The sequence below is a fragment of the Chanodichthys erythropterus genome, chromosome 19, assembly GCF_024489055.1.
Source record: "Chanodichthys erythropterus isolate Z2021 chromosome 19, ASM2448905v1, whole genome shotgun sequence".
In the NCBI taxonomy this organism is placed as follows: Eukaryota; Metazoa; Chordata; class Actinopteri; order Cypriniformes; family Xenocyprididae; genus Chanodichthys; species Chanodichthys erythropterus.
The window spans coordinates 25794473-25822217 of NC_090239.1; the positions used below are offsets into that span (position 1 = coordinate 25794473).

General features: G+C 34.6%; 3 protein-coding genes across 6 annotated transcripts in view; 2 read left to right on the plus strand and 1 right to left on the minus strand.

The window, feature by feature from the left end:
- The window catches only part of taok2b (TAO kinase 2b), a 34861-nt gene extending 32371 nt beyond the window's left edge, over positions 1 to 2490 (minus strand). For all 3 annotated transcript variants that reach the window (XM_067369402.1, XM_067369401.1, XM_067369400.1), the window contains exon 1: positions 2069 to 2490. The gene's annotated coding sequence lies outside the window, so the exon portion shown is untranslated. The remainder of the gene's footprint in view (positions 1 to 2068) is intronic.
- A 5659-nt stretch (positions 2491 to 8149) lies between these two features.
- Positions 8150 to 13439, plus strand: cabp5a (calcium binding protein 5a). The gene is made up of 7 exons (XM_067369420.1): positions 8150 to 8263; positions 8341 to 8420; positions 9952 to 9982; positions 12246 to 12389; positions 12563 to 12672; positions 13028 to 13175; positions 13262 to 13439. Exons 2-7 carry the CDS (start codon positions 8385 to 8387, stop codon positions 13288 to 13290), a joined length of 498 nt encoding a protein of 165 aa, XP_067225521.1. The 5' UTR covers positions 8150 to 8263; positions 8341 to 8384; the 3' UTR covers positions 13291 to 13439.
- Positions 13440 to 19905: 6466 nt separating this feature from the next.
- Positions 19906 to 27743, plus strand: nif3l1 (NIF3 NGG1 interacting factor 3-like 1 (S. cerevisiae)). 2 transcript variants are annotated; one of them, XM_067369409.1, is made up of 8 exons: positions 19949 to 19967; positions 20914 to 21200; positions 22087 to 22716; positions 22791 to 22947; positions 23027 to 23150; positions 24678 to 24816; positions 26819 to 26902; positions 27026 to 27743. In XM_067369409.1, the coding sequence occupies exons 3-8, from the start codon at positions 22101 to 22103 to the stop codon at positions 27208 to 27210; spliced, it is 1305 nt and encodes a 434-aa protein (XP_067225510.1). In that variant the 5' UTR covers positions 19949 to 19967; positions 20914 to 21200; positions 22087 to 22100; the 3' UTR covers positions 27211 to 27743. The 2 variants fall into 2 exon arrangements, with proteins under 2 accessions (XP_067225509.1, XP_067225510.1); XM_067369408.1 differs by lacking the exon at positions 20914 to 21200 and having other exon boundaries at positions 19906 to 19967.
- Positions 27744 to 27745: the final 2 nt, after the last annotated feature.

The following is a 27745-nucleotide window of genomic DNA, read 5'->3' on the forward strand; positions in this document are numbered from 1 at the left end:
TTTGCATAAAATTGACATTTCTGAACTTTTGTCGCGTGTCTCCCGTCGCTTAACACGCCTACATTCTGTCGCCAGTGGTCACTTGTCACCGGAAGTCGCCAGCACTCCACTGAAATGAATGGGATCCTGTCGCTGCTTGACGCTGGCAGTGTGAACGGGGCTTTAGTGTGCCTGGCAGAATAGAAAGAGCCCAAACCACTGCTCTCCAAGAAGAACATTGTTGCCAGTCTAAAGTTTGCTGAAAACCATGTAGATGAGCCAGAAGATTATTAGAAGAACTGCAGATGAGTCCAAAATAGAACTTTTTGTTTTATATGTAAAAGAAACCTCATTAATGTCTTTATGAAGATGGATTTGCCATCAACTTCTGCAGGAGAATGTCAAGGTGTCTGAGACCTATAATGTTTTGGAATAGACAAAGCAAAGTTCTGATCTTAAACCAAGAGAACTATTGTGAGAAGACCTGAAGAAATCAGTTCTTGCATGTAAACTCATCAACATCACAGAGTTGAAACCAAACGGGCCAAAATTCCTCCAAGCTAATGGGTTCAAACTAAAGGAATTTATCCCAGTTTAAGTGAAAATATACTGTGTTTTAATTGGACTTTATGTATCTAGTTTAACAGCTTAGATGATCTTGTCTCAATGTAGGTTGGATTTATGCATAAAACTCTTTAAGGGTTCACGAACAGTCAAACACCACTATATAATGACATGCAACAGAGTGCATTATATAAGAACAACTAAAATAGGGTGATGATCTGAACCATCCACAATTGAAATGATTGTATATGAATAATTGTGCTTGATTATGCATCACATAAGAGCATTCAAAAGCAGGATGCTGGACCAGACACCTGACTCACAATTCAGACTCACACCTCTCCATGACGCTCTGAGTCATGTTCATGTTAAGATTAGGAGTGTTTAAAACGCATGCAAAAACATTCACCTGGAGAGAGAAACAGCAGATGAAATCTGAGAATGCACAATGTGTGAGAAGGAGGAACTCTCATATACATAACAGGATTCTTTCAGTCAATCTTGTGCGACTTCAATGTTAACACTTTAATGCCTACTAGCAGATTTTATACATGAATTACTAAAGCCTCTGAATTATCAACATAATCAAAACTTTGCAGAGAAATAGTTCTAAATGCCTTCTGTCGTCTGATTGTAAAAAAAAAAAAAAAAATTCCCCATTCAGGTCTTTGCTAGCAAAAAGACACATGAACCATGACAATCAGACGACAGAAGGCATTTAGTAGATTTGGCACAATTATTTTATGCAAAGTTTTGATCATAATGATAATATAGAGGTCTTAGAAATTCATGCAGATTAACTTTTAGTTATATTTCAAGATGAACATTTGGCTTTTGAGGATTTGGTCATCTTTCTATCATCACTGACTGTATTGCAATGCATTATATGTTTTGTTCATAAGCATGAGTTTTGATCAAGTATCATCTTAAGACTTATTATTGGGAGATAAAGAGTGACAACTGATATTTAAATGCATTTTAATCAAATAATGTGTTATACTGTTTAAAGACCTCATTGATTTACATCACAAGCTTTCAGAATTTTATCTTACTTTTTGGTAATATTCATAACATCTGCACCAAATTGCATAATATTTCTCAATTTGGTCCTTTGAATAAAATTGGGGTGTTTTTTTTTCTCCTCCAGTATGAGCTTCATATTTTCACTATATGTGCCATAAAAAGCCTCGTGTATCAAATATGACAAAACATATGCACACCTTTTTTTTTTCTTTTATATTTTGTTTAAAGGTTCACCATTCAAAAAATATTGTCTAAATTATATGTCAAGGTTAAATAATATATCATGTTGCACAATCACTTGAATGAGCAGAAGGAAGATGAAGCGATGCAGCGAATATTGTGCAAACATAAGAATGCAATTACCCAAAACACATCGAATGCATTGCAAACACAGCTGCAGCGGTCCAAATAACATTTAGACGACAGAAATCAGTTTAGCGATATCCCACGCCATGCATGTCATCCAGCCCTGCATTAAATTATTTATACGAGTCTGTCCTACCGTGGTTTATGGGATCCACTGTAGCTAGCTAGAGTCAGCTAGCTCCCGGCCTGCAGAGGAAAATCTGGCCTCTTCTTCTCCCTTCTCACTTCACAAAAAGCGATGTATTTGAATAGCGATCCATCGATTTCTAACGTAATAGCGGCCGGTAATCAGTCCGATCATATGTATTAAAATAGATAATACTGCCGTTAACCGTTAACGGACTCAATCAGCTGATTGTCAAGCACAACGGACGAGCACTTTAAATCACAGTCCGATATTCCGCCTCTGCCGCTCGTATTTTCATCATTTTTTGTCATGCCGTCGGTGTCATGCGTTCAATTTGCCTCTTTCTGTCATCGACAGGTCCGTCCCTGTTTTTCTTTTCCTGTCTCATTCGCTTTTTGTTCAGGACTTCATGATGGCGGAGCGGGGCGGGAGCCGACCGGAAACCGGAAGTGCGGGTGAAGTGCAAATTAAAGGTTTTCTAATGTTCTCTAAATACGCATTTCATTACAGTCCAGACTCCACACACAGACACAGCCTGCTTTTAGTGGCGTGTTGAAGAATGAAATGAGAAGCAGGCAAAGTCCCTCTGCAGGTTTGAGTCTATTAGTCAACGTAAATGGATTCTGTATTCATAAATTTAAAAATCTACAGGAAAACAATACTATTTTTGTGTATATTCATGCTTTTTTAAACCCATGTCACATCAAAGAAATGCTTCAAAATAATTAATGGTAAAGTACAATAGGTTTCACATCAATAATACAGTAGCATAACTTTTATTTGTTTCTACTCGGCTGTATTGTAATTATTATCAGTGACAGCTTTTGTACCAGTTATTTCTGAGAATGAATAAACAAAATTAGCAATTTTGTGAGAATTATACACTCATAGTAAAATACATGTTATCGGTAATCTTTAAAGGGATAGTTCACCCAAAAATACCCCCAGGGCATCCAAGATGTAGGTGACTTTGTTTCTTCAGTCGAACACAAATGATGATTTTTAACTCCAACCATTGCGGTCTGTCAGTCATATAATGTGTGTCAATGGGAACACCATCTATAAGAGTCAAAAAAACATGCACAGACAAATACAAATTAAACCCTGCAGCTCGTAATGACACATTGATGTCCTAAGACACGAAACGATCGGTTTGTGAGAAATATTGTCCTTATAGTGGACTTCAATGGCCTCCAAAAGCTTGAAGGTCAAAATTACAGTTTCAGTGCAGATTCAAAGGGCTTTAAAAAATACCAGACGAGGAATAAGGGTCTAATCTAGAGAAACGATTGGCCATTTTTGAAAAAAATACAAATGTATGTGCTTTATATAGACAAATGATCACCTTGCACGTGCTTCCGCTTTCCATATTCTTAAAAAAGCTTACGCTGTATTTCCTACCCTTTCCTAATCTACTTACAGAAAAAATGGAACTGGCTCCGCGTTCATTCCGTAAATTGAATAGGGAAGGCATAGGACATACATGCTTTTTGAAGAATACAGAAAGCCGTAGCACATGCAAGGCGATGCTTTGTGTTTATAAAGCATATACATTTGTATTTTTGTAGAAAAATAATAAGCCCTTATTCCTCGTCTGGTATTGTTTAAAGCCCTTTGAAGCTGCACTGAAACTGTCATTTTGACCTTCAACCGTTTGGGCTCCATTGAAGTCCACTATAAGGTGAATAATCCTGGAAAGTTTTCATCAAAAAACTTAATTTCTTTTCGAAAGAAGAAAGAAGGATATGAACATCTTGGATGACATGGGGGTGAGTAAATTATCAGGAAAATTTGATTTGAAAGTGAACTAATCCTTTAAACTACGTCAGAGTGCGTACAAACATCACACACCGGATACTGTGCGCAAGGCAGTTGGACATAGTGGTGTATTAGAGGTAAAAAATGATATAAATACTGTTCGGTTTCTCGCACAAACCGTTCATTTCGTGTCTTAGGACATCAATGTGTCGTCACGAGCCGCCGGGTTTAATTTGGATTTTTTCTGTCGTGTTTTTTTACTCTTATAGACGAAGTTCCCATTGACATGCATTATATGACTGACAGACCGTAACGGATAGAGTTAAAAATCATAATTTGTGTTCTACTGAAGAAACAAAGTCACCTACATCTTGGATGCCATGGGGGTAAGCGGATAAACATAAAATTTGGATTTTTAATTTTTGGGTGAAAAAAGTACCACTGGACCAAAATGTACAGCTGTAAATTAACAATGGTTTTGTTATAGTAAAAGTAGTTACCATGTTTCTTTGGAGGATTGATAACCAATCTGTATAACCACAGTTTTATTTGCCATGGTTAAACTTACCATAGTTAGTGTAGCAAAACCATGGTTAATTTGTGGTTACCATGATTTAACTATATTAACCTTTTTTTTGTAGTAAAACCATGGTTAATTTTCATAAGGGATATGTGATATTTTACTTGAGTTTGGATAATAATAATCTAGTAGTTTTTTTAACAAACATCCAAGTACGAGTACAGTAGACCTGTTATATTTTTGTTTACAAATTCCCAATAAATATAGTGAAAAGGCAACATGCCTAAAAAATTATAAACACATTTAAATATGAGCCACTGAAAGTTAAATGATGAATATGAGACGGCTGTCAGAGCAGAGGGTGCTGACATGAACATGTTTTAAACGTTTTTCTTATTGGAAGAAGTTAGATAAAGAAATTGATCTGCAAGACATGATGAGAAACAAGATTTAACACTTGTCTATGAAATATGAAAACATGACAAAAAAAGATTACACATATATTTTATTATATTTATTATACACTATATTATAGCTATAATTAATAAAATCCCTTTAAAAAAATATAAAGTGCTTTTGGATGCCATTAAAGCAGGACCTTAAAATGAATTGGCCCATCTGTCTCTGATCTGTTTATCCGTTTATGAAATGTGATGCCTTTCATCCTTCTTATCTTCGCTTTTAGATATTCTCATCTCCTCACCTTCTCTTTGAACTTCATCCCAGGTCACCATGAATATCAGCCTCTCGCTCCTCAGTTTCTCCTTTTTGCTATCCCTTATGTAACCTTTTCTGGCATCACTCCCCTCCTCCAAAAACAAAATTCAGAGGAAAATAAATAAATAAATACAAATAAAATCTGTATTAAGTTGCCCAAGGCCGAAGCTTCAGACTTAATCCCTTATGCAAACAGATTTGGGAAATTTGGATATGATTTGTAGGATGAAACCATACATTTATGTAACAGCGACAAGGTAAAGAGATAAATGTAATTTGTTTGTGGAACAACAATGACGGTCAGGACAAATGAGTGCAATAAAGACACTTAATGACATTCACGTGTGCTCTAGCATCTCTAGTCTTGTTTTATATGATCTATAGATTTATATTAGCACATGAGCATCAGATTGTGTATTAAATCATTCTGATAACTGTAATGTTATGCAGTGTGATGTGCACACCATAAAGCTCTGGGACAGTTCTGAAAAGTGACATTTTCTGAGAAATTCCTGTGAACAGTTCGTGGAAAAGGATTTACCATATGCCATGATGCCATGAATTAACGCTCTTGTAGAAACAGCAGGGGTGTTTCATTTCATCCCTGTTTGTCTGTTTGCAGTTTGTGGAAATAATATGAATGTGCAATCAGAAGAGGATCTCTTCAGATTAATTGGTCAAATCTTATCTTATAATGCTTGTAATGTTAATGTGGAAGATGCAAATGAAATATACCAGCAAACACATATACTTGTAAGAAATGAAACCTTTCTCAAATTCGACAGTTTTACAATCATAAAATTAAGGATATTTCACGTGAATACGAAGTAAGATACAAAAAAGTTTAAATAATAATAATAATAAAAAGGTTGATTATTTTTAGGATTAGAATATTGTAAATTTTAAAGTTTATAAAATATAAACAACCTGTTCATTGGTTACCATATTCAGTGAAAGATTATTTAAATATTAAATTTAAAGAGATGTCATTTTACTATCAAATATTGTTAAAAAAAAATCAGCACAAAAAAAAGTGTTTTATCAGCACAAAATTAGGGTCATCCTGTAATTTAAGGTGGAAAACTGTAGGACTATATGTCTCAGAGTGATACATTATGTTTGATTCTATTTTATGTAAATAATTATGTTTCTTAGGATTTTTGTTTTGTGTAGTTAATGTTTGCTTCATTATTTTACTGTCATACTCATGTGTTACCTGATGGTTGTATTTATTTATTTATTGTTTACACAACAACGATGTACTAAAACAGAGAAGTTTTTGCTTTGCGTTTTTCATGAACAGATGACAACGTTGTCAAAATGATTTCTGTTCACATGAATGTGCATAAACAACTAAAAATCACTGTATTTTTTTGCTAGGCCAGTAGTTGGCGATGTCACTTCAGGGCTTTTCACTCTGCACTAAACCCCGGGTTATCTTCGTTCTAAACACCGCTTTTAACCCCGGGTAAAGGAGCATTTCACACTTGTAATTTAGAAGTTAGCACCGCTTTTTACCCAGGGTTATGATACCCTGTTCTGGAGCAGTGCGGTTTGCAGTATGAATTTTATGACTAACGTTAGATGCTTAGCAACGGCTAACCAATAGCGTGCATCATATTCACGTGCTTAGACAGTAAATTCAGCGTTTGAGAGGAAAATTGTCAAATGCTGACTGAAAACGCGACAATTTAAGTGAAGTAGAGACCGTTTCATTCTTACCTTCATAGTCCGAAATGTCCATTCAGTATAAACTCAATTGAAATCAGTGTCATGTAAACGACCCCTTAGTTTCTTTGTCATGTTCTGTTTAAGGGCCGTTTACGAGACACTGTTTTCAACTTACTTTTTTACAAAGTGACATCGCCAACTATTGGCCTGGCAGCATAACACATCATTTTTAGTAGTTTTCGCGGATCCATGTGAAAAGGGATCATTTTGACAACATTGTCGTGTGTACGCAAAAAAAAAGGAAAGACTTTTCCTTTTTTATTATGTCTTTGTCATGTAATTTTTCTAGTTCATGGTTTTCCCTGTCACGCTTTTGCCTGAGCTCTAGTTCGTAGTTTGTTTCAATGCTTTCTGATTAGTGCACACCTCTTTTTTTGTTCTTTTGATTATCATTCCTATTGTATTTAAGCCCTCTGTTTTCCTCAATTTAAGCCCTCTGTTGTTCTGCATCGTAAATGTTTGTGTAGTTTGTTTCATGTTCTTGGTGTTTATTAAAAGTATCTTTATTTGCTCATTCTGTGTCACGCATCTCGTCTTTTGGATTTACCGCATACTATACCGTGACACCTGGTCAACTGTATATTCATAATTTAATAGTTTATGATTGAACTTTAATTAATCATGTACACTTACTTTACCACTTATGTTATCTTCTTGGTTAAAAACAACAAATATCTTTTAATTTACTGTGAAAAGATGTAAAATTGACATTCCCAGAATTCCCTGTGTGACACTTCACATTTGATGGTTTTTAATTTTATTAATGTTTCTTTGTGTTTTTTTTTTTTTTTTTTTTTTGTTACCAGTTGTGTATTATAGAGTTTTATGTTACATCTTATGTTGTTAAATTAATATTTATTGCATTATTTCAGTGTTACCATGATAGTGTTTTGTCACTGTGTGCACCTAATTTTATATACCTAATTTTATATATATTTATATATATATAAAACATTAATTTATATATTTTATATATATATATAGGTTGTTATATAATATATTATATATTAGGTTGTTATATAATATATACAAATTTTAGGTTGTTCTGTAAATATGTATACATTTCCACTGTATTTTTACTGAATTATTCTGGCAACTACAGCTGCCAGTGTTTTTTTCTGTAAACATGACATTTTTTTACAGTGTACTTTATTAAATTAATTGAACAGGATTTTTATTTTCATAGAAAAATCAAGGTAAGTAGAGCAGTTAATTCATTTTATTTCCTGTCTGAGTCTGATTGTTGATCATATCATGCTTCAAACTGATGTGAGCATGACCCCTCCCCCTGTCACTTTCATGCACCATACAAAAAGCCCTCATGAGCCGAGCCAGTCAATCAGAGGGCACAGGCGGTCTGAGGAGGAAGGTCAACCGGCAGAGTCAGCGAACACTGTGACAAGATTGGAAAAAAGAAAGGACCAACAGATAAAGATAAAGATTTGATGAGTTTCACTCCAGACTGAGTACAATACAAGGTAAGCATATTTTACATTTATATTAATATTGTTGTTTATTGTTCAAAACAACTTATGCCTTGGTTGTTTATCAGCAGCTTAGGACACACGCTGATCACAGACTGCTCATCCTAATACAGATATGACTGCATGCATCTTCTTACGGGGAGCAAAAATTGTAAGTATGCTGTATATTTACAGTCATTAGAAAATAAGTCAGATTTGTCTTATAGTATTTATTATTTCAACATCATCCCATTTTAGGAACACAGTCTAGACAAATTATGTAAAATTGTTTTATTAATTTTTTATTACACTGGAAAAAAAATCCACCTGTTTAAAAAACATAAGTTCAGTTACCACCTTCAATTTTAATCAACTTGGTTGTACAAGTTATTGCAACATAAATTATATTAACCTAACTTTTAGTTTTTTATTAGTTTTATGGGTAACACTTTACAAAAAAAATCCCATTTGTTAATTAGAGTATAGATTAACATGAACTAAAAATGAAAACTACTTCCTAAGCATTTATTAATCTTAATATTGTTTATTTCGATGTTTACTAAAATTATTAAAATCAATAGTTATATCTGTTAGTTTTATTTAATGGACCTGACATAACGTGAACTAAGAACTATTATTACTAACTATCATTAACAAAGATTAATAAATCATGTAACAAATGTATTTTGTTGTAAGTTAATGTGTTAATTAACGTTAACTATTGGAACCTTATTGTAAAGTGTTGCCTTTTTTATTTTGAAACAAATGTCTGAATATGAGAAAAAATGTCTTGTACAATACAATTAGAAAATTGTTTTGTGTTGTATTACTTTATAACATCCCATTTTATGAACAGTCATGACAAATTATGTTTAGTACGTTATTTTTTTATTACTTTTTATTTGACCTTGTAACACTTTACAATGAAGTCCAACTAGTGTTAATGCATTATAACATGAACTAACAATGAGCTATGCATTTGTTACAGTATTTATTGATCTTTGTTAACGTTAGTTAATACTAATGCAACTGTTCATTGTTAGTTAGTTCAGGTTCACTCATGTCCAATAAATAATATGAACAGATACAACTTTTGATTTTAATGATGTATTAGTAAATGCTGAATTTAACAATGACTAAGATTGATAATTGCTTTAGAAGTACTTTTCATTGTCAGTTCAGTTCATGTTAACTAATGTAGTTAACTAATATGTTAACGAATGTAACCTTTTTGATTAGTGTTTCTTAGTGTTTTTATTAATTAGTTTTATTATGAAATTTTTAAATATGAAAAAAACAAAAAACCCAAACGGAAATGCTGTGCAATCATAAAATTGTCATTAATGGTTTTGTGTTGTATTACATTATTATCTATGTTTGGCCTGATTCAGCAGACACATAATCATATTCAGCCCCACTAAATCAGGTGGGGTATTAATCACACTAAACCCTTAGTCATATTCAGCTTATAAACCCTCTTAATTCATATGAAAATGGGAGGAACGTGCCATTGAATGTTATCTTCTTAATGAGATATATTACAATGCACTGTGACTGCTTTTAAAAGCACTTTTTACATTATCAAAATGGGGTAAAATAAGCCTTTTAGATTAATCTGAAAAAAAAAATCTAAATAGAGATCAGGACGTCCAGACGACGTGAAACATGTTTGAGAGGTTTAACCTGTCATTTTGGTTTTGCAGGAGAGAGAATTGGCAGATGATGAAATTGAAGGTAAACACACCTGTCATTTGTTGTATGTGGGCATTCTGTACTGTCAAAGCTTAATTTTATTTTATTTAGACACACTTACATTATTTTACGAACAAATCAAGCTTTGGGACTATTTCAGTAAGAAGAAATGTATGATAATAGATATTGATTATTTATTTTTTGTATTGATTTATTTATTTACTTATGTATTCATTCATTCCAATTAGCTTTTTGGCTTTTATTATACTGAAATATGAAATGTGTTTTTATACACTAAAATATAGGTTCCAAAAGGAGGTTTTCACAGTGATTCCATAGAACTCTTTTTGGCTCCCTAAAGAACCTTTAAGAAAACAGTTCTAAAAGAACCATGTTTTCCTTATGCCGCGGTCAGACTTTGAGCACACAAAATTTCTACAGACATCTGCAATGGTCGTGGCTACGAATTAACAGTTTGTTCCCACGACTCCCTCATTTTAAGTAAATTGTGCGCCACAATTTACTAAAACGAGAGAACAAATTCTTAAAGTGTGGGAACAAATTTTAAATTTCTGGCCACAATAAATATTTTTTTGTCTGCATGCCATGTGCGGGGCTCCGTCATAACGTGCCGAAATGTGAAACTTCTTCAAATGAACTTGCGTTTCCAGTCTTCAGCATTCGTACACTGTAATAGGTAACTCAAACCATTTGAGGAAACCGATTGCCTTAAACCATTTAAGTTTTAAAACCAATAAGTATGAGTACTGTAAACTCATTCTTCCTCTCTCAACATCCATAAAGGTACTAAAAACATATCTAAATCAGTTCATGTGAGTACAGTGGTTCAATATTAATATTATAAAGTGACGAGAATATTTTTGGTGCGGCAAAAAAAAACAAAAAAAACGACTTATTTAGTGATGGCCAATTTCAAAACACTGCTTCAGGAAGATTCGGAGCACAAATGAATCAGTGTATCGAATTATGATTCAGATCGCGTGTCAAACCGCCAGCGGCTGAAATCACGTGACTTTGGCACTCCAAACAGCAGATTCGACACGCTGATTCATTTGTGCTCCGATGCTTCCCGAAGCAGTGTTTTGAAATCGGCCATCACTATATAAGTCGTTATTTTGGTTTTTTTTTGGCGCTCCAAAAATATTCTCATCGCTTTATAATATTAATATTGAACCACTGTACTCACATGAACTGATTTAAATATGTTTTTAGTACATTAATGGATCTTGAGAGAGGCAATGTCATTGCTCCCTATGCAGGCCTCACGGAGCCATCGGATTTCAACTAAAATATCTTAATTTGTGTTCCGAAGATTAACGGTCTTACAATTTTGCAAAAACACACAAAATAACACTTAATTTCAGCATTTACAGTCTGACGTAAAGCATACTGGGAATTAGAAATCTGCTGCAACTCAATCATATTAAGTTCAGCTGACTACAATCAAATTTTGAGTTCATACAACTTTCTTCTATTAAGTACAATGAACTTTCATTATTATTTGAGTGAAACAAACTCACTGTAAATGGAAGTCAATGGAATGAAAAGTGTAGTGTGACCGCACCATAGTGTGAAGAACATTTTAATTATCTAAAGAACCTTTTTCCACTATAAAGAACATTTTGTGGAATTGAAAGGTTCCGTGATGTCTTTATGGAACCATCAAAGTCAATAAAATACTGTCAAAGCTTAATTTTATTTTATTTAGACACACTTACATTATTTTACGAACAAATCAATCTTTGGGACTATTTCAGTAAGAAGAAATGTATGATAATAGATATTGATTATTTATTTTTTGTATTGATTTATTTATTTACTTATGTATTCATTCATTCCAATTAGCTTTTTGGCTTTTATTATACTGAAATATGAAATGTGTTTTTTGCAAAAACACACAAAATAACACTTAATTTCAGCATTTACAGTCTGACGTAAAGCATACTGGGAATTAGAAATCTGCTGCAACTCAATCATATTAAGTTCAGCTGACTACAATCAAATTTTGAGTTCATACAACTTTCTTCTATTAAGTACAATGAACTTTCATTATTATTTGAGTGAAACAAACTCACTGTAAATGGAAGTCAATGGAATGAAAAGTGTAGTGTGACCGCACCATAGTGTGAAGAACATTTTAATTATCTAAAGAACCTTTTTCCACTATAAAGAACATTTTGTGGAATTGAAAGGTTCCGTGATGTCTTTATGGAACCATCAAAGTCAATAAAGAGCCTTTATTTTTAGGGTGTCCATATCTTGATGACACTTTCTTTGTTTTCAGAGCTGAGAGAGGCATTTAATGAATTTGATAAAGATAAAGATGGCCTAATTAGCTGTAAGGACCTGGGAAACCTGATGAGGACGATGGGCTATATGCCAACCGAGATGGAGCTGATCGAGTTGGGCCAGAACATCAACATGAATTGTAAGTAGCATAAATGAAGTTAGTTAGTAAAGAGTGTCTTTTTCTATAAGGCTTAAATTTAAATTACTTCACTGGCATGATTGTTTTGCATGCAATACATTAATACACATGCAGAAAAAAAGGGAAACATGTTTATCTATTTGTAATCTGTTTTCACTTTCTTTTTGTCTCAGTGGGAGGGAGGGTAGACTTTGAAGACTTTGTGGAGTTAATGGCCCCGAAGCTTTTGGCAGAAACAGCAGGCATGATTGGTGTGAAGGAACTGCGAGATGCTTTCAAAGAGGTGAGAAGACAAACTAAACAGAAACATGTGTCTGCTGATGCGCAATGACGAACAATTAGGGTTATTTGGCATTTTGTGGATTCACCCAAACAGAAGGTGCTAAAACTCTCACCTGGCTTCAGCATACTCCATTTGACCTGTTACCACAATGTTATCTCTCAACTTGGAAGGAGGATGAAGTCCTTGTAGTTAATGAAGTCAGTTTGCTCTGGATGAAAAGCAGATCAGTGGTTCTCGGTTGGTGGGTTGCGAGCCAAGTATAGGGTGCATGTCCGTTCTTTAGAGGTCACGGCCAGCGTCAATACGAATATCACTGCATTTTCACATAAATTCTGTTGTTTTGTCTCGTCTACAGTTCGATATGGACGGCGATGGCTCAATCACTACTGAGGAACTGAGATGTGCTATGAGTAAATTACTGGGAGAACACATGAACCACAGAGAGATTGACGCTGTCGTCCAAGAGGCGGACAATAATGGTGATGGTACAGTAGATTTTGAAGGTGAGAAATGACAAATAAAGCATATAGACACCTCACACTTCCTACACGTATATACGTGTGAAATGATTTTCTGCTTGTTTCTGCAGAGTTTGTGAAGATGTTGTCAAGCTGCTGAGAACATCGTCTTATTCTGGATGCTGCAGATACATAAAACATACATAAAGCAAAGTAATTTCACACAGGACAGCATATGCATGGACGTAAATATAACAGCAATGTACAGAAAGGTTTTTTCCCCCATAAACTATGCAAAAATCTCAAGCTTTCAATGCAATACTAAGTTATTGATCTTAAAACTGGATGCACAATATATCTCTAATATCATCTTTACATTATTTTTAGAAGATATTTCCTCAATAAAATACAAAGTTATGAAATAAATGACATGGAGTGATGTTTCTCTCTTTGTTTATGTGAATGTGAGTTTTCTTGAGCACACAAAAATCCAAAAAGACAATGGCTGCATCTTCCCTACTATATAATAGGCGAAAAACAGTATGTGACGAGTCTGAATTCAAAGTACTCATAAAAGAGTAATAAAAGTACTACTTCCGACTGTGTGCATACAATGGACACTTTCCTATCCCATGAGGCCACGAGAGAGGATTTATGAATGGCAGTGAAGCAACGAAACTGACGCTGGAAGGCCACATGATAATGACAGCGTGGCGATTGTAGCACGACCAGATTACTTTCATTATACAGAACATACCTGTACTTTTTTAGCGGTCGCAAAGTAATTACTTATTCAAAATAAGTACCTACTCAAGAGGGTATGCGATTTTGGATGCAGCGTATCTCTAAATGCATCAGTGTGAATCTGATCTGTGTTCAGTCTCCTAATCTTTATGCCTGAGTCCTTCAGATTAACTGACCCCTGAACTCTGCTCTTCAGCACGGTCTGCTGTCGTCACCCTCGACGACATCATTTTTATGAATGATGCTACATCCTGTAGGCTTCCAGTAACTAAATATCTCTATTAATCTGTTGTTTCTCAGAAAAAAGAAAAGGATATAAACTGAAACAACCCATGTAATCTATGTACTGGACTGCTGCTGAGAGCAGATGGTGAAGATGAGAAATCACTTTTAAGAGAAACTTTCTTTGGAAGATTAGTGGGGATAATGGAAGGATGATGGGATGAGAGGCACTGAAAGATTTTGGACTGTTTATGAGCAAATTGATGTGGACATACTGCAAAAACTATACAGAAGGAGAAAAAATGAGACACTTGTTTGAAACTACATAAATGAGCCACATCAGTATTGCTTAGATGGATGCACTGGTATTGACAGTTATGACAGATACTGATTTATTTAGTTATCGGTTTAGTTATCTTAGCTATTTAAGGTAACAGTATTTTACATTGTCCTTGTTGCATGTTACATGTAGTTATATGGTAATAACTATAAATTATGCAAGGAAACATTAAAATAAAGTGTAACCCTTTAAACGATAACTAAGTGTACTTTCAACGAAAATGTATCAAATGTGAAGTGTCACGCAGGGAATTGTGGGAATGTCAATTTACGTTATTTCACTGTAAATTTTACAATGAATTGTTATTTTTCACTTCCAAAAACTGTGAATTTAATGGTATTTTATATTAAATGTACCATTAGATCTATTACAGTTATTCACCGTATATAGTACGGAAACTTTCTGTAAACCAATTGACAGTTTTTCACCGCAGCATTTTTACAATCTTTTACTGTTAAAATCACGGTCTTTTTTTACAGTGTATAATAAAATAGTGCTACAGTACAGTAAATGAAATAATAAAATAAAATAGTAATAAATTAATCTACAAGATATTATCTGGAGTCAAACAATACTTGTAACATATGGCAGATACTGATTTATTTATTTATTTATTTTTTATTATTTTTTTTTTTTTCTAGACTGGTGTGGAAAAATAATAAAATAAAATAATAATTTAAAGAAATTAATGAATTAAATAAATAAAATAATAAAAATAAAATAAAAAATAATAATAAAATAGAGGTCCAGTACTATAAGATGTTATCTGGAATCAAATGGTACAAATTCTATATAACAAATATAACAGATCTAGAACAATTATAATAAGAATCATAGTAAATAAGATAAAAGAAATGAAAATGATTGTTTTTTTTTATATAAAAATAGCTCATATTAAATTAACACTCATTTAGACATTGTATTATTAGTATTAATAATAATAACAATAATAATAATAAATAAATAATCTACAATATAAATTTCATATTATCCATTGATAAAGCTGATATTTTGGAACTAATCAAGGGGAACTATCACTACTGTTAATCTGCCAAGTGGGCACATACATCTGCCGGGATAATCTCAAAATCCCAAAAATGACTAAATATCATTTTGATTAATCTGCCTGACTGAGTCACTAATCAATTCCTATATCAGCATAATACATCGAAGAAAGACAAGGTGACAGGAAATACTAACAACTTCAACAGAGACCTCCAGGGAAGTTTAAATAAATTGCCACACTTATGTCACACTTCGCAAACACGTGAAATAAAGCTGTGTTTAATCGCAGCAATGGTGTTTATTCATGAACTCAAAAAATAACTCAGAAATAAAAACACTGAAACAGAATAACCAATAATATACTGACGAGAATGGACAAAGACTGAATCAAAACCAAGGCTATAAAAACATAGAGGGATGATTAAAAAAACACAGAACAGGTGTGTAACTAAATCAGTAACCAAGGTAACTAACTCAAAGCACACAGACAGACGGGCAGGCGGGTAAAACCAAAACTAGAACACAAAACAAACCCTGACACAGAGCTCATGAGAATCAGACAAGAAGAGAGGACGCTGCGTGATTAGCAAATGCTATGAAATCCCAAAACATCCTGGATCAGCCTGTTCTGGGGCTCTTTGAGGAGATAGAGAGAGAGAGAGAGAGTAAATAACAAGGAAGAATGAAAGAAATAAAGAAATGGATCAATGGAACGAAGAGAGCTGTCAAGTCATTTAATACAGTTAAGGGTTAAGAAGGTTACGAGATGTAAAAGAAGCAGTTGTGCTGTGATTCTTCGTGCATGCGACACAACAGATATGATAAAACTTTGACACTGTTATGTAAGCACACAAACTGCAGCTTTACAGCTTGAGATTGCAGATTTAAGGGTGAAGAAAATCCTGAAAAGTAAGCCAAAAATCTGAGAGATCTAATATTGTGTGCTTAAAATACACAGACCAAAAATAAACAAGGACATTATCTCAGGATATGTGGTCATCTCCATTGTTGTGTTTGCAAAGTCACTTTCCTTCTGTTGTTACTGTCTGTTTTGTGAAAGGCAAGGAGACCTACACTAAAACTTTGAAATATTATGATTTTAATGTTTTTGAAAGTCTCTTCTGCTTACAAAGGCTGCATTTATTTGATGAAAATGACTTTTTTTCTCAGAATTGTGTGATATAAACTCACAGTTATGAGTTATAAAGTCAGAATTGTGAGTTATCAATTCAGAATTGAGAGATATAAAGTCAGAATTGTGAGTTATAAATTCAGAATTGCGAGATATAAAGTCAGAAGTGAGATATATAAAATCAGAATTGTGAATTATAAAGTCAGAATTGCATTATAAAAAGTCGCAATTGTGAGTTATAAAGTCAGAATTGAGAGATATAAAGTCAGAATTGAGAGTTATAAAGTCAGAATTGAGAGTTATAAAGTCAGAATTGTGAGTTATAAAGTCAGAATTGTGAGATATAAAGTCAGAATTGAGGGTTATAAAGTCAGAATTGAGAGTTATAAAGTCAGAATTGTGAGATATAAAGTCAGAATTGCGAGATATAAAATCAGAATTGAGAGTTATAAATTCAGAATTGTGAGATATAAAATCAGAATTGAGAGATATAAAGTCAGAATTGCATTATAAAAAGTCGCAATTGTGAGTTATAAAGTCAGAATTGCGAGTTATAAAGTCAGAATTGAGAGATATAAAGTCAGAATTGCGAGATATAAAGTCAGAATTGTGAGATATAAAGTCAGAATTGCGAGATATAAAGTCAGAATTGAGAGTTATAAATTCAGAATTGTGAGATATAAAATCAGAATTGAGAGATATAAAGTCAGAATTGCATTATAAAAAGTCGCAATTGTGAGTTATAAAGTCAGAATTGCGAGTTATAAAGTCAGAATTGTGAGATATAAAGTCAGAATTGCGAGATATAAAGTCAGAATTGAGAGTTATAAATTCAGAATTGTGAGATATAAAATCAGAATTGAGAGATATAAAGTCAGAATTGCATTATAAAAAGTCGCAATTGTGAGTTATAAAGTCAGAATTGCGAGTTATAAAGTCAGAATTGAGAGATATAAAGTCAGAATTGCGAGATATAAAGTCAGAATTGTGAGATATAAAGTCAGAATTGCGAGATATAAAGTCAGAATTGCGAGATATAAAGTCAGAATTGAGAGTTATAAAGTCAGAATTGCGAGTTATAAAGTCAGAATTGCGAGATATAAAGTCAGAATTGTGAGATATAAAGTCAGAATTGCGAGATATAAAGTCAGAATTGAGAGTTATAAAGTCAGAATTGAGAGTTATAAAGTCAGAATTGCGAGTTATAAAGTCAGAATTGCGAGATATAAAGTCAGAATTGTGAGATATAAAGTCAGAATTGCGAGATATAAAGTCAGAATTGAGAGTTATAAAGTCAGAATTGAGAGTTATAAAGTCAGAATTGCGAGATATAAAGTCAGAATTGAGAGATATAAAGTCAGAATTGAGAGTTATAAAGTCAGAATTGCGAGTTATAAAGTCAGAATTGCGAGATATAAAGTCAGAATTGTGAGATATAAAGTCAGAATTGCGAGATATAAAGTCAGAATTGAGAGTTATAAAGTCAGAATTGAGAGTTATAAAGTCAGAATTGCGAGATATAAAGTCAGAATTGAGAGTTATAAAGTCAGAATTGAGAGTTATAAAGTCAGAATTGTGAGATATAAAGTCAGAATTGTGAGTTATAAAGTCAGAATTGAGAGTTATAAAGTCAGAATTGAGAGTTATAAAGTCAGAATTGCGAGATATAAAACACAATTGCGAGTTATAAAGTCAGAATTGTGAGATAAAAAGATGCAATTATCTTTTAAATTGTTTTATTCCGTGGCGGAAACAAGCATCCATGTTTTTTTTTTTCTTCTTCTTTTTTTTGTTTTATATATATTTTATAATGTAATTTGTTCCTGTGATATAAAGCTGAAATTTCAGCAGCGATTATTCCATTTTTCAGTTGTGCTGCTTAAAATTTTTGTGGAAACCTTGATGCATTTTTTTTTTTTTTCAGGATTCTCTGATGAATAGAAAGTTCAAAAGAACAGCATTTATTTGAAATAGAATCTTCAGGCGGTTATGGCCCAGAATATCTCAATCTGACCAAACACACACACACACACACACACACACACACACACACACACACACACACACACACACACACACACACACACACACACACACACACACACACACACACACACACACACACACACACACACACACACACACACACACACACATCCTCTGCTGCAGTTGCTTGACAATACTGCTTGTTTCTGCGTGACAGCTGGGACTGCAGGGCTTAGGCCACAAATTACCCAAAGTAAACTAACACCCCGTTCCCTCGCACACAATATTACAGAGCACATCTGTCCAGCACAACTGCCCTCCGCTCACACACTGTCCAGTGCCAAGGCCAACATTCATGCCCCAAAAGTGTTTGATTAAAACCTTATATAACACACACTGGTTTTGGTGTCTTATCTGGAATCCAACACGCTTTGTAAACTTGCAAAGCATAAAACTAGACTAAATTTGTGATGAATTCACCCTTTTAGAACATTTAAGAAAAATGTTTTGTGGTTGCAGTAAATACTAGAGAATACCTACTAGAATATCTAAAGGAATACCTCAAGTAAGAAAAGCTGACAGAACATGAAGTATAATCAGAGACTGAACCAGCTGAAGGAGAGAGGATAGATCTTTTTTATATGAAAAAAAAAGAGCTGTTTAAGAGGGATACAGGATGGCAAATGATGTAATGATTATGGCTTCTGGCCCATCATTGCAGTTTTATCCCTGAAACATGCATGACAGGATGTATTATCCACATAAATCTCTCTCTCTCTCTTATTCATGATACTGCGCCTTCTGCACAGCAGGTCAAGCAGCATTATCGGGATCATGACCTCTGACTTCAATCAGCTTTTTCATAACACCATGTTTTTTTTAAGTCACAAACCCCCCAAAAGAAAAGAATTTCCAGTAATCATGTAGCACTTATATATATGAGAAAAGAATCACTTAACAGTACAGATATATAGGCTAAATAAGGAAGTATTTAATTTAATCTGCAAAAGTATAGCATATATATATATATATATATATATATATATATATATATATATATATATATATATATATTTTTTTTTTTTTATTTATTTTTTTTTTACCATTGTTTAATTGTTTCAATTTTCTACGCTACTTTTTAAAATAAAAAAATAAATATTCTAAAAATCTGAAATCTACAGTTTTTCTATAATTGCAACCTTCTATAACTTATTTTTTTCTTAAGTTTTTTTATCATTGCATTTTCTTGCGTTAAAATAAGGTGAATGAGATGCTCTTGCCCTTAAAAAACTACAAGAACAAGAATTAAAAGTGCGGATGAGCGGATATGACGTGTTACAGTAGTACGTTCTCACGTTCTGTCGACTGACAGCTGCCGCTTTCATTCGCTCGTGAAGCAACTTTTCCAGTGAGTTTTCTATGTAACTTAACACGTTATTTAGTTTTCCTAGCGTAATCTCACTCTGCAGAGCGCTGAAGATCCTTCTGACTTGTGTTTTAAACAGTTTATTGCAGCGCAGTTAACCTGACAGTCTCTTTCCGCGTGCAGCTTCCCTTTAGCAAGTTGTTACCTGATGATGGCAGTGCAGACTATAACAGCATGTGGAGAAATTAGTTACCTTTTATTTTATAAATCACATTCAAGAATCAATTTCCAAACATATATATCACATTATGTCACATGCATTTTATTTATATATGCAACGTCTGATGTGGTTTTTCGACCCCATGAAAACTTTTTAGTCTTTTTAGCTTTGAGAGCTTCAGTATGAAGGCTCCTAAAAAGTCCTATACTTGCATTCATAGATGCAAACTCCTCACCTTTTTGAGATCAAAATTCGTAATATTCGGATTTGCATAGATCCAATTATAAAGTGTTTTTATGGGGAGGGGTACTTGTGAACTTACAAGTACAAAAAATTAAACTGGTTGTACTGAACAGTGTTTCCTATATTTTAAAATATATTTTCCAATATTTTATGTATTTGAGGTCTGAGATGTGGACTATTGCCGTCTAATCAGTCAGTATTGTCTTAAATATCCTGCATAGCACTTTGTCTTTTATAACGTGAGATTTCAACCAAATGTTGATTTTGGTAAAATGTTGCAACAATATGTACATTTTTTTCATGAAAAATTGCAATTTTGGACATATAAAGATAAATGAGCATGTAAAGCAAATAACTTAAAGCTGCAGTCCGTAACTTTTTTTGGTTAAAAATGATCCAAAATCAATTTTTGAGCAAGTACATAACCAGCCAGTGTTCAAAACTATCTAATTATCTTGTCTCGATTCACAACGGTAAGCTTGTAATAATGTTTTATAATAAGAATGACATAGTGGATTTCCGCAGGAAATTTGAGCATGCAGCAGTTCCTCTGTGCGTCATTACGTCACGTCCGTACACAGAAAGGAAGGAGTCCAGGCTAGTCGGTTTTATCACGTGAGGATGCTGCTGGTAGCGGATCATTTATAACCTGTTCTCACAGGAGCTGAAATAATTAAACTTATCGTTTTGATGGTGGATTGTAATCCAGAAAGATCCAAATGACAATCATCAGTGACAACTGGAGATTCACCCGTAGCCAAAAAGCAAAAAACTTTGGACTGTGGAGTGGATACAGAAATTGAAATCTACAGGTAACGCTAATACACACTAAATACACATAGTCACGCAATGCTGATGTTGTTAGCATTAACGATTTGAGAATGAAGTATAACAGTAATAATAATTTGCACGAGCTAAGTGATCATTAGATTTAAGTGAAGTTCCTAAACGTAATTTAGGGAGGAGCGAGCCCATCTAATCTTCCAATCAACAGCCAGAGCATATAAGCAGCTGCTTACCTCTCTTCAGTCTCAGCTGTTTCAGCATCCCTCCACCTCCCCAAACTCCACCTTCATTTCAGGTACCTTGCCCTATGTAATCACATCCTATATTTATTCACTGGGGGGTGTATCAGAGCTCGAGTTGAAGATGCTTCATCGAGCCCCTCCTCAGTGGACAGCAAGCCAAATTAGCTAACCTAATATCCTAAAGATTATATGGGCAAACGAACTCGTTAATCATCATTGGCAGTGCAATTTATTGTAGGCCTAATGCTTTTTTCCCCAGTTGGTCAGAACAAAAGTGGCAGACATGTTGCTTACTTGTTCAGATGATATTTTCCAGTGAAAATTCTTATATTGGTCATACTTTCAAGACGTAGAATCTGTGATTCTGAAATACAGTATCCACACCGGTGCGGTGACTCACAGCAAGCATTAGATTTATCCGCGCTGACGAGCCGTGCCGAGGCACAACGCATGTACAGATAACTGTTCTGCATATGACTGCAATTGCAGGTTTCAAACAAGAGATGGAGACAAAAAGGAAAAATTGCAGACTGCAGCTTTAAAAAAAAAAATCTGTGCCCCGCCCCGCACAATGCTCTCCCCTTTTTCCCCCCTTACCTGTTTGCATCCCTGTGTATTGTATGTTTGGTATTAGAAATAAGTTTCTAAATCTGATTTTTTTCTTTTACAGCTTTTCCCTCCCTCATGTTCATCAGATTTTCTGGAAATCTTCTCCGTTTGAGCTGTTGCATCGCTTTCAAAACCAGCAAATTTCTCTGTAGTCCACAGCTTTCTGCTTCACAGTTTTGTTCTTTCCATTTTTCATCCTCACATTCGTTTTTCACTTCTCTTCTTGTCCCACATTTGTCTTTTCAACACCCCCTTCCCTCAAGGTCTTGTTTTCCTGTACTCGGGTCTGATAGAGATAATCGTTACCTTTCTGGTTTCACCCATCCTGTTGGACACATGGATTTACACAAAGTGCTCAAGGTTCTCGAACAGCTCGCTCCACTGTCATTGGCTGAATCGTGGGATAACGTTGGCCTGTTGGTGGAGCCCACCAATCCACGTCCAATTAAAATTATCCTGCTAACCAATGACCTGACAGCAGCCGTCATGGACGAAGCTGTAGCGATGAATTGTGACCTGATTGTCTCATACCACCCACCACTCTTTCGACCTTTCAAACGCCTGCTTCAGAAGGACTGGAAGCAGCGGTTGGCTGTCAGAGCAATAGAGGGCGGCATTGCCATTTTCTCTCCTCACACTTCATGGGACAGTGTTGAAGGAGGCGTTAATGATTGGTTAGTTGGAGGAATGGGTAAGAAAGAACACTTTATTTTCTGTAGTGTGGGTCAAAGAGTCAGAAATTCTTACTTGTGCCTCTATTCACAGGCAGCGGACAAGTGTCGGTATTAAGTCAAGCCCACTCTTGCGGCCCACAGAAACACAGGCTTGAGTTCTCGTCCATGAATGAAGAAGAACTAAACAGCCTTTTGGAGCAACTAAGACAAATTGAAGGCAGTGAAACCTTTCAGTGCTCTACAATAAGGTAAGTGTATGTTTGCAAGTAGTTTTGCCCATAATATGTAATGGCATCCATTCAAACACTACTCCATATTCATCTTCAGAAATGAAAGTGGAGGGCAGCAGGTGAACCTAACCTGTAATAGTTCAGCGCTAACTGCTGCTGTGCAGATTCTGCTTTCAAATCCACATGCAAGCAAATCCCTGAACATCACACAAGTCCAGCAGGTGAGTAAAGAACAACTTTAGCTGTACAATTTGTCTTTTTTTTTGGTGTCTGTCATACTGTTCATCTTTGATTCGTAAGTAAGTAAAATGTATACTTTTATTCAGAAAGGATGCATTAAATTGATTAAAAGAGACAGTAAAGACATTTATGATGTAAAAAAAAAAAAATGTGCAAATAAATCCTGTTCTTTTGAACTTAATATTCATCAAAGAATACTGAAAAAATCAGTGGTTTCCACAAAAATTTTAATCAGCACAACTCTAAAAATTCAACACTGATAATAAAAAAATGTTTCTTGAGCAGCAAATCAGCATATCAGCAAGGATCATGTGACACTGAAAGGGTTAGTTCACACAAAAATTCTGTCATTATAATTACTCACCCTCATGTCGTTCCACACCTGAAAGACCTTCGTCATCTTCAGAATACAAATTAAGATATTTTTGATAAATTCCGATGGCTCAGTGAGGCCTGCATTGACAGCAATAGAAAAAAAATTTGAAATTTGCTGCTAAAAACTTTTAAAACAGTTCATGTGACTACAGTGGTTCAACCTTAATATTATAAAGCAATGAGAATACTTTTGTGCGCTAAAAATAACAAAATAGCGACTTTATTCAACAATATTTAGTGATGGGTGATTTCAAAACACTGCTTTATGAAGCTTCGAAGCTTTACGAATGTTTTGTTTCAAATCAGTGGTTTGGAGCGCCAAAATTACACGAGTTCAGTAAATGAGGCTTTGTTACATCACGAGAGTTTGGCAGTTTGATACGCGATCCGAACCACTGATTTGAAACAAAAGATTCGTAAAACTTCCAAGCTTCATGAAGCAGTGTTTTGAAATCACCCATCACTAGATATTGTTGAATAAAGTCGCTATTCTGTTAATTTTGGAGCACAAAAAGTATTCTCGTTGGACCACTGTAGTCACATGAACTGTTTTAAATGTTTTTAGTAGCTTTCTGGGCATTGAAAAAGGGTGTGTTATTGCTGAGCCATCGGATTTAATCAAAAATATCTTAATTTGTGTTCTGAAGATGAACAAAGGTCTTACGGGTGTGGAACGACATGAGGGCGAGTAATTAATGACAGAATTTAGATTTTTGTGTGAAAAATCTAAACCCTCCACTTTCCCCAGCTTTATAACAGTAAAAGCTCTTTTCATGTAATCATAATGCTATATTGTGTAATGTTTATCAACGTAACACTGATAAAAATATATTTTTTATATTCTATTTTATACACTTTATTGGTATTTAAATAGTATAGGCTTATGTTGAACTTTATTTTTGTACAAACAAATGCTGTATTAAGCAGTACATAAAGTATTGAATGAAAACATCTCTGAAACGTCTCAGTATTTGACATATTGACATACCTGTTCTTTCCAAGGAAATAGCAAAAAAGTCATTTCTAAGACCATGTTTTAATTTAATTTGATAATTGACATCCTGATATATAATTGCAGGTACCAATTTTACCTGTCTCACAATTTATTGATTTTCTCTTTTTCTGTTCTCTAGCCTCCTTTGTTGGGTTGTGGTCAAGGACGACTCAGTGTTCTGGATGAGCCAGTGTCTGTTTCTACAGCAGTTCAGAAAATGAAGACTCACTTGGGTTTACCCCATTTGAGACTGGCCCTGGGGGACCAACAAACATTAGGTGGGGTATGAGCGATATCAATCTTATTTTTAACATAAGAATGGACCATTTTTACCTTAAATGCAAGGCTTCCAGTGGCTGCCGCTTCCAGCTCCACTTCTAGTGTGCATTATGCTGCTTGAAATTGCCGACTGGTATTTCTGTTTCTTAAATTATTCAAAATTTTTATTATAATTATTAGGTCTGCCCCCACCAAAGATTTTTCTGTCCAACTAGGATTTAAGCCATTAGTCGACTAGTCCAATGTTTATGATAATAATTTAATTGCTAAACTTTATACTGGGGGATGGCATTAGAAAATGGTTTCAGTGTCAGGCCTGAGAAAGAATATTATGTAACATTGTTCTACATTACAGAGAAAAATGAAAACATAATAATGTGCCTTTATGCATGCCTCAAGCACACTCATAAAGCTTGCTACAGCGCACTGGCAAAAGTAATGACTATGAATGTGTCTGAAAGGAAACTGTCTAAACATTTTAATAATTTAATCAATAGTGTTTTCTAAGTGAGTGTCGGCTGCAAAGATGAAGTTGACCACACTGATTTGACATCTCTGCATTATAGATGCGCCTATAGTTAAGTTAAACATGTCATGTACTTGGATACACACCTAGTAATAGCGTACATTTATCTGTGTTAATATTGGAGTGAGTTGCTTCAGTGCCTGCCTGACATAATTACCAAATGGATCAGTCATGTTAACAATTTGAAAAGGTTTTTTCTTCAACTAACCGATAAGTAAAATTTGGTTGCGCAAGCCTCTTCTCATCATAGTAATCATCACCAAACTGGTTTGTAGTGCAAATAGTTTTACTGGTTACTCCACTTTCTCTAGTTATTTACCCATAGTGGCTAATGAATGAAAGGTCTCATACATTCACAGAAAATGGCTTACTTCCGTGTTGAAAAATAAGGTGGATAAGTGTCACACTTCTCCCCACTTCACTGGGGATCAACAGGTTGAAGGTCCAAATGTCAGCTTCAGTGCAGCTTCAAAGAGCTCTACATGATCCCAGATGAGGAATAAGAGTCTTATCTAGAGAAACAATGTCATTTTCAAAAAAAAAAAAAAAAAGTATACTTTTTTACCACAAATGCTTATCTTGCACTGCTCTGTGATTGCGATGTGTTATGTAATCAAGTTGGAAAGGTCACGCATGACGTAGATGCAAAAGAATCCATAAAAAGTTCTCCTCCAACTTCAAAATCGTCCGACATTGTTGTCTTTGCACATTCGCTTTGTAGACAGTGGATCTGTACTTCCGCCTACGTCACACGTGACCTTTCCAATGTGATTACATAATGTGTGGTGCATCGCAAAGCTAGTGCAAGATGAGCATTTTTGGTTAAAAAGTATATAATTTTATTTTTTTTTTAGAAAAATTAGAAAATTGTTTAGCTAGATAAGACTCTTATTCCTCGTCTGGGATCATGTAGAGCTCTTTGAAGCTGCACTGAAACTGACATTTGGACCTTCAACCCGTTGAACCCCAGTGAAGTCCACTATATGGAGAAAAATCCTGGAATGTTTTCCTCAAACACCTTTATGAAAGAAAGAAAGACATAAACATTGTGGATGACATGGGGGGTGAGTAAATTATCAGGAAATTTTTTAATTCTGAAGTGAACAAATCCTTTAAATCAACCTCCTTGCAATCACATCATTCTCGATAGGGCACAGCTGATGAGCCAGTGAGCTCGCTGCTCAAACTTCAAATACAGGTCAGCATTTTCTGTCAGCACTAGCAGTTGCAGCATGCTTTCAGAAACCCTCCACCTTCCCCAGCTCCACTTGTGTAGATCTGCTACGAGTAAATCATGTACGCTATATTGTACAGCAGCTTGCCGTGTATGTATTGGCAGTAGCAAGTTCCATACTTGCTCTGCAGCAGCAGCGAAGCAGATCTATTCTTCCAATATCAAACCTATCAACATTGTCATATCCATTACCATGCCAAACACTCTGGCATGACAGATATGCATTTATATGATGTTTTAGACTCTATGGTGAAGACGGTTGCAGTATGTGCAGGGTCTGGAGCGTCTGTCATACAGGGAGTAAAAGCAGACCTCTACATCACTGGTATGTCACAAATGGCACAAAAACAAAAATCTGATGTTCATCAATTTATTGAAGTCATAGAATACAAATAATATAAGTACAAAAAAACGCAGTTAACCCAAGCTTATTTTTTCTCTTTTTCAGGTGAGATGTCCCATCATGAGGTTCTAGATGCGGTTTCTAAAGGTACGAGTGTGATTCTCAGTGACCATAGCAACAGCGAGAGAGGCTTCCTGACTGTATTCAGAGACAGACTGGCTGCACGACTGGGCGACACGGTTAACATAGTGATCTCTCAAAAAGACCGAGATCCTCTACAGGTGATTTGATCTCAACCAATCACACCGCCATTTAGTCATATTGGACTGTGTAAATGGATATCACAAAGAATATTCATTGTCTGAGCTTAAGGTTGTAAATGCAAATGTAACAATGTCCTTTAAACAACAAAATAAACCGTCATATACTGAAGAGTCTGCTGTGTTGTAACCTTGCTGTATCATATTGTATCAATTTTTATATTGATAGTAATATTTCAAGTTGAACACTTCCTGGACTGAAGTAACTTTGGTTTACTTGATTGTCCACAAATCATTCTTTTAGAAAAATCATTAAAATGTGAGTATCAAATATGATACATCAGGCTTTTTAGGACTGGAATGAACTAAAAATCTCTTTCTCAAATCTTTTCAAAGTTTGTTTTTACATGGCCCCTTTAAAATACTTTTTCACTGCTAATCCCTATCAGCAATGTTTACTGAAATGTTTCTATAGAACATATATACAATTTCTTATCTGTTGAAATGACAGAAAGTGCTTTACTGCCATAATTCCTGCAAAGCTTTATGTGTAGGAAAAAGATGA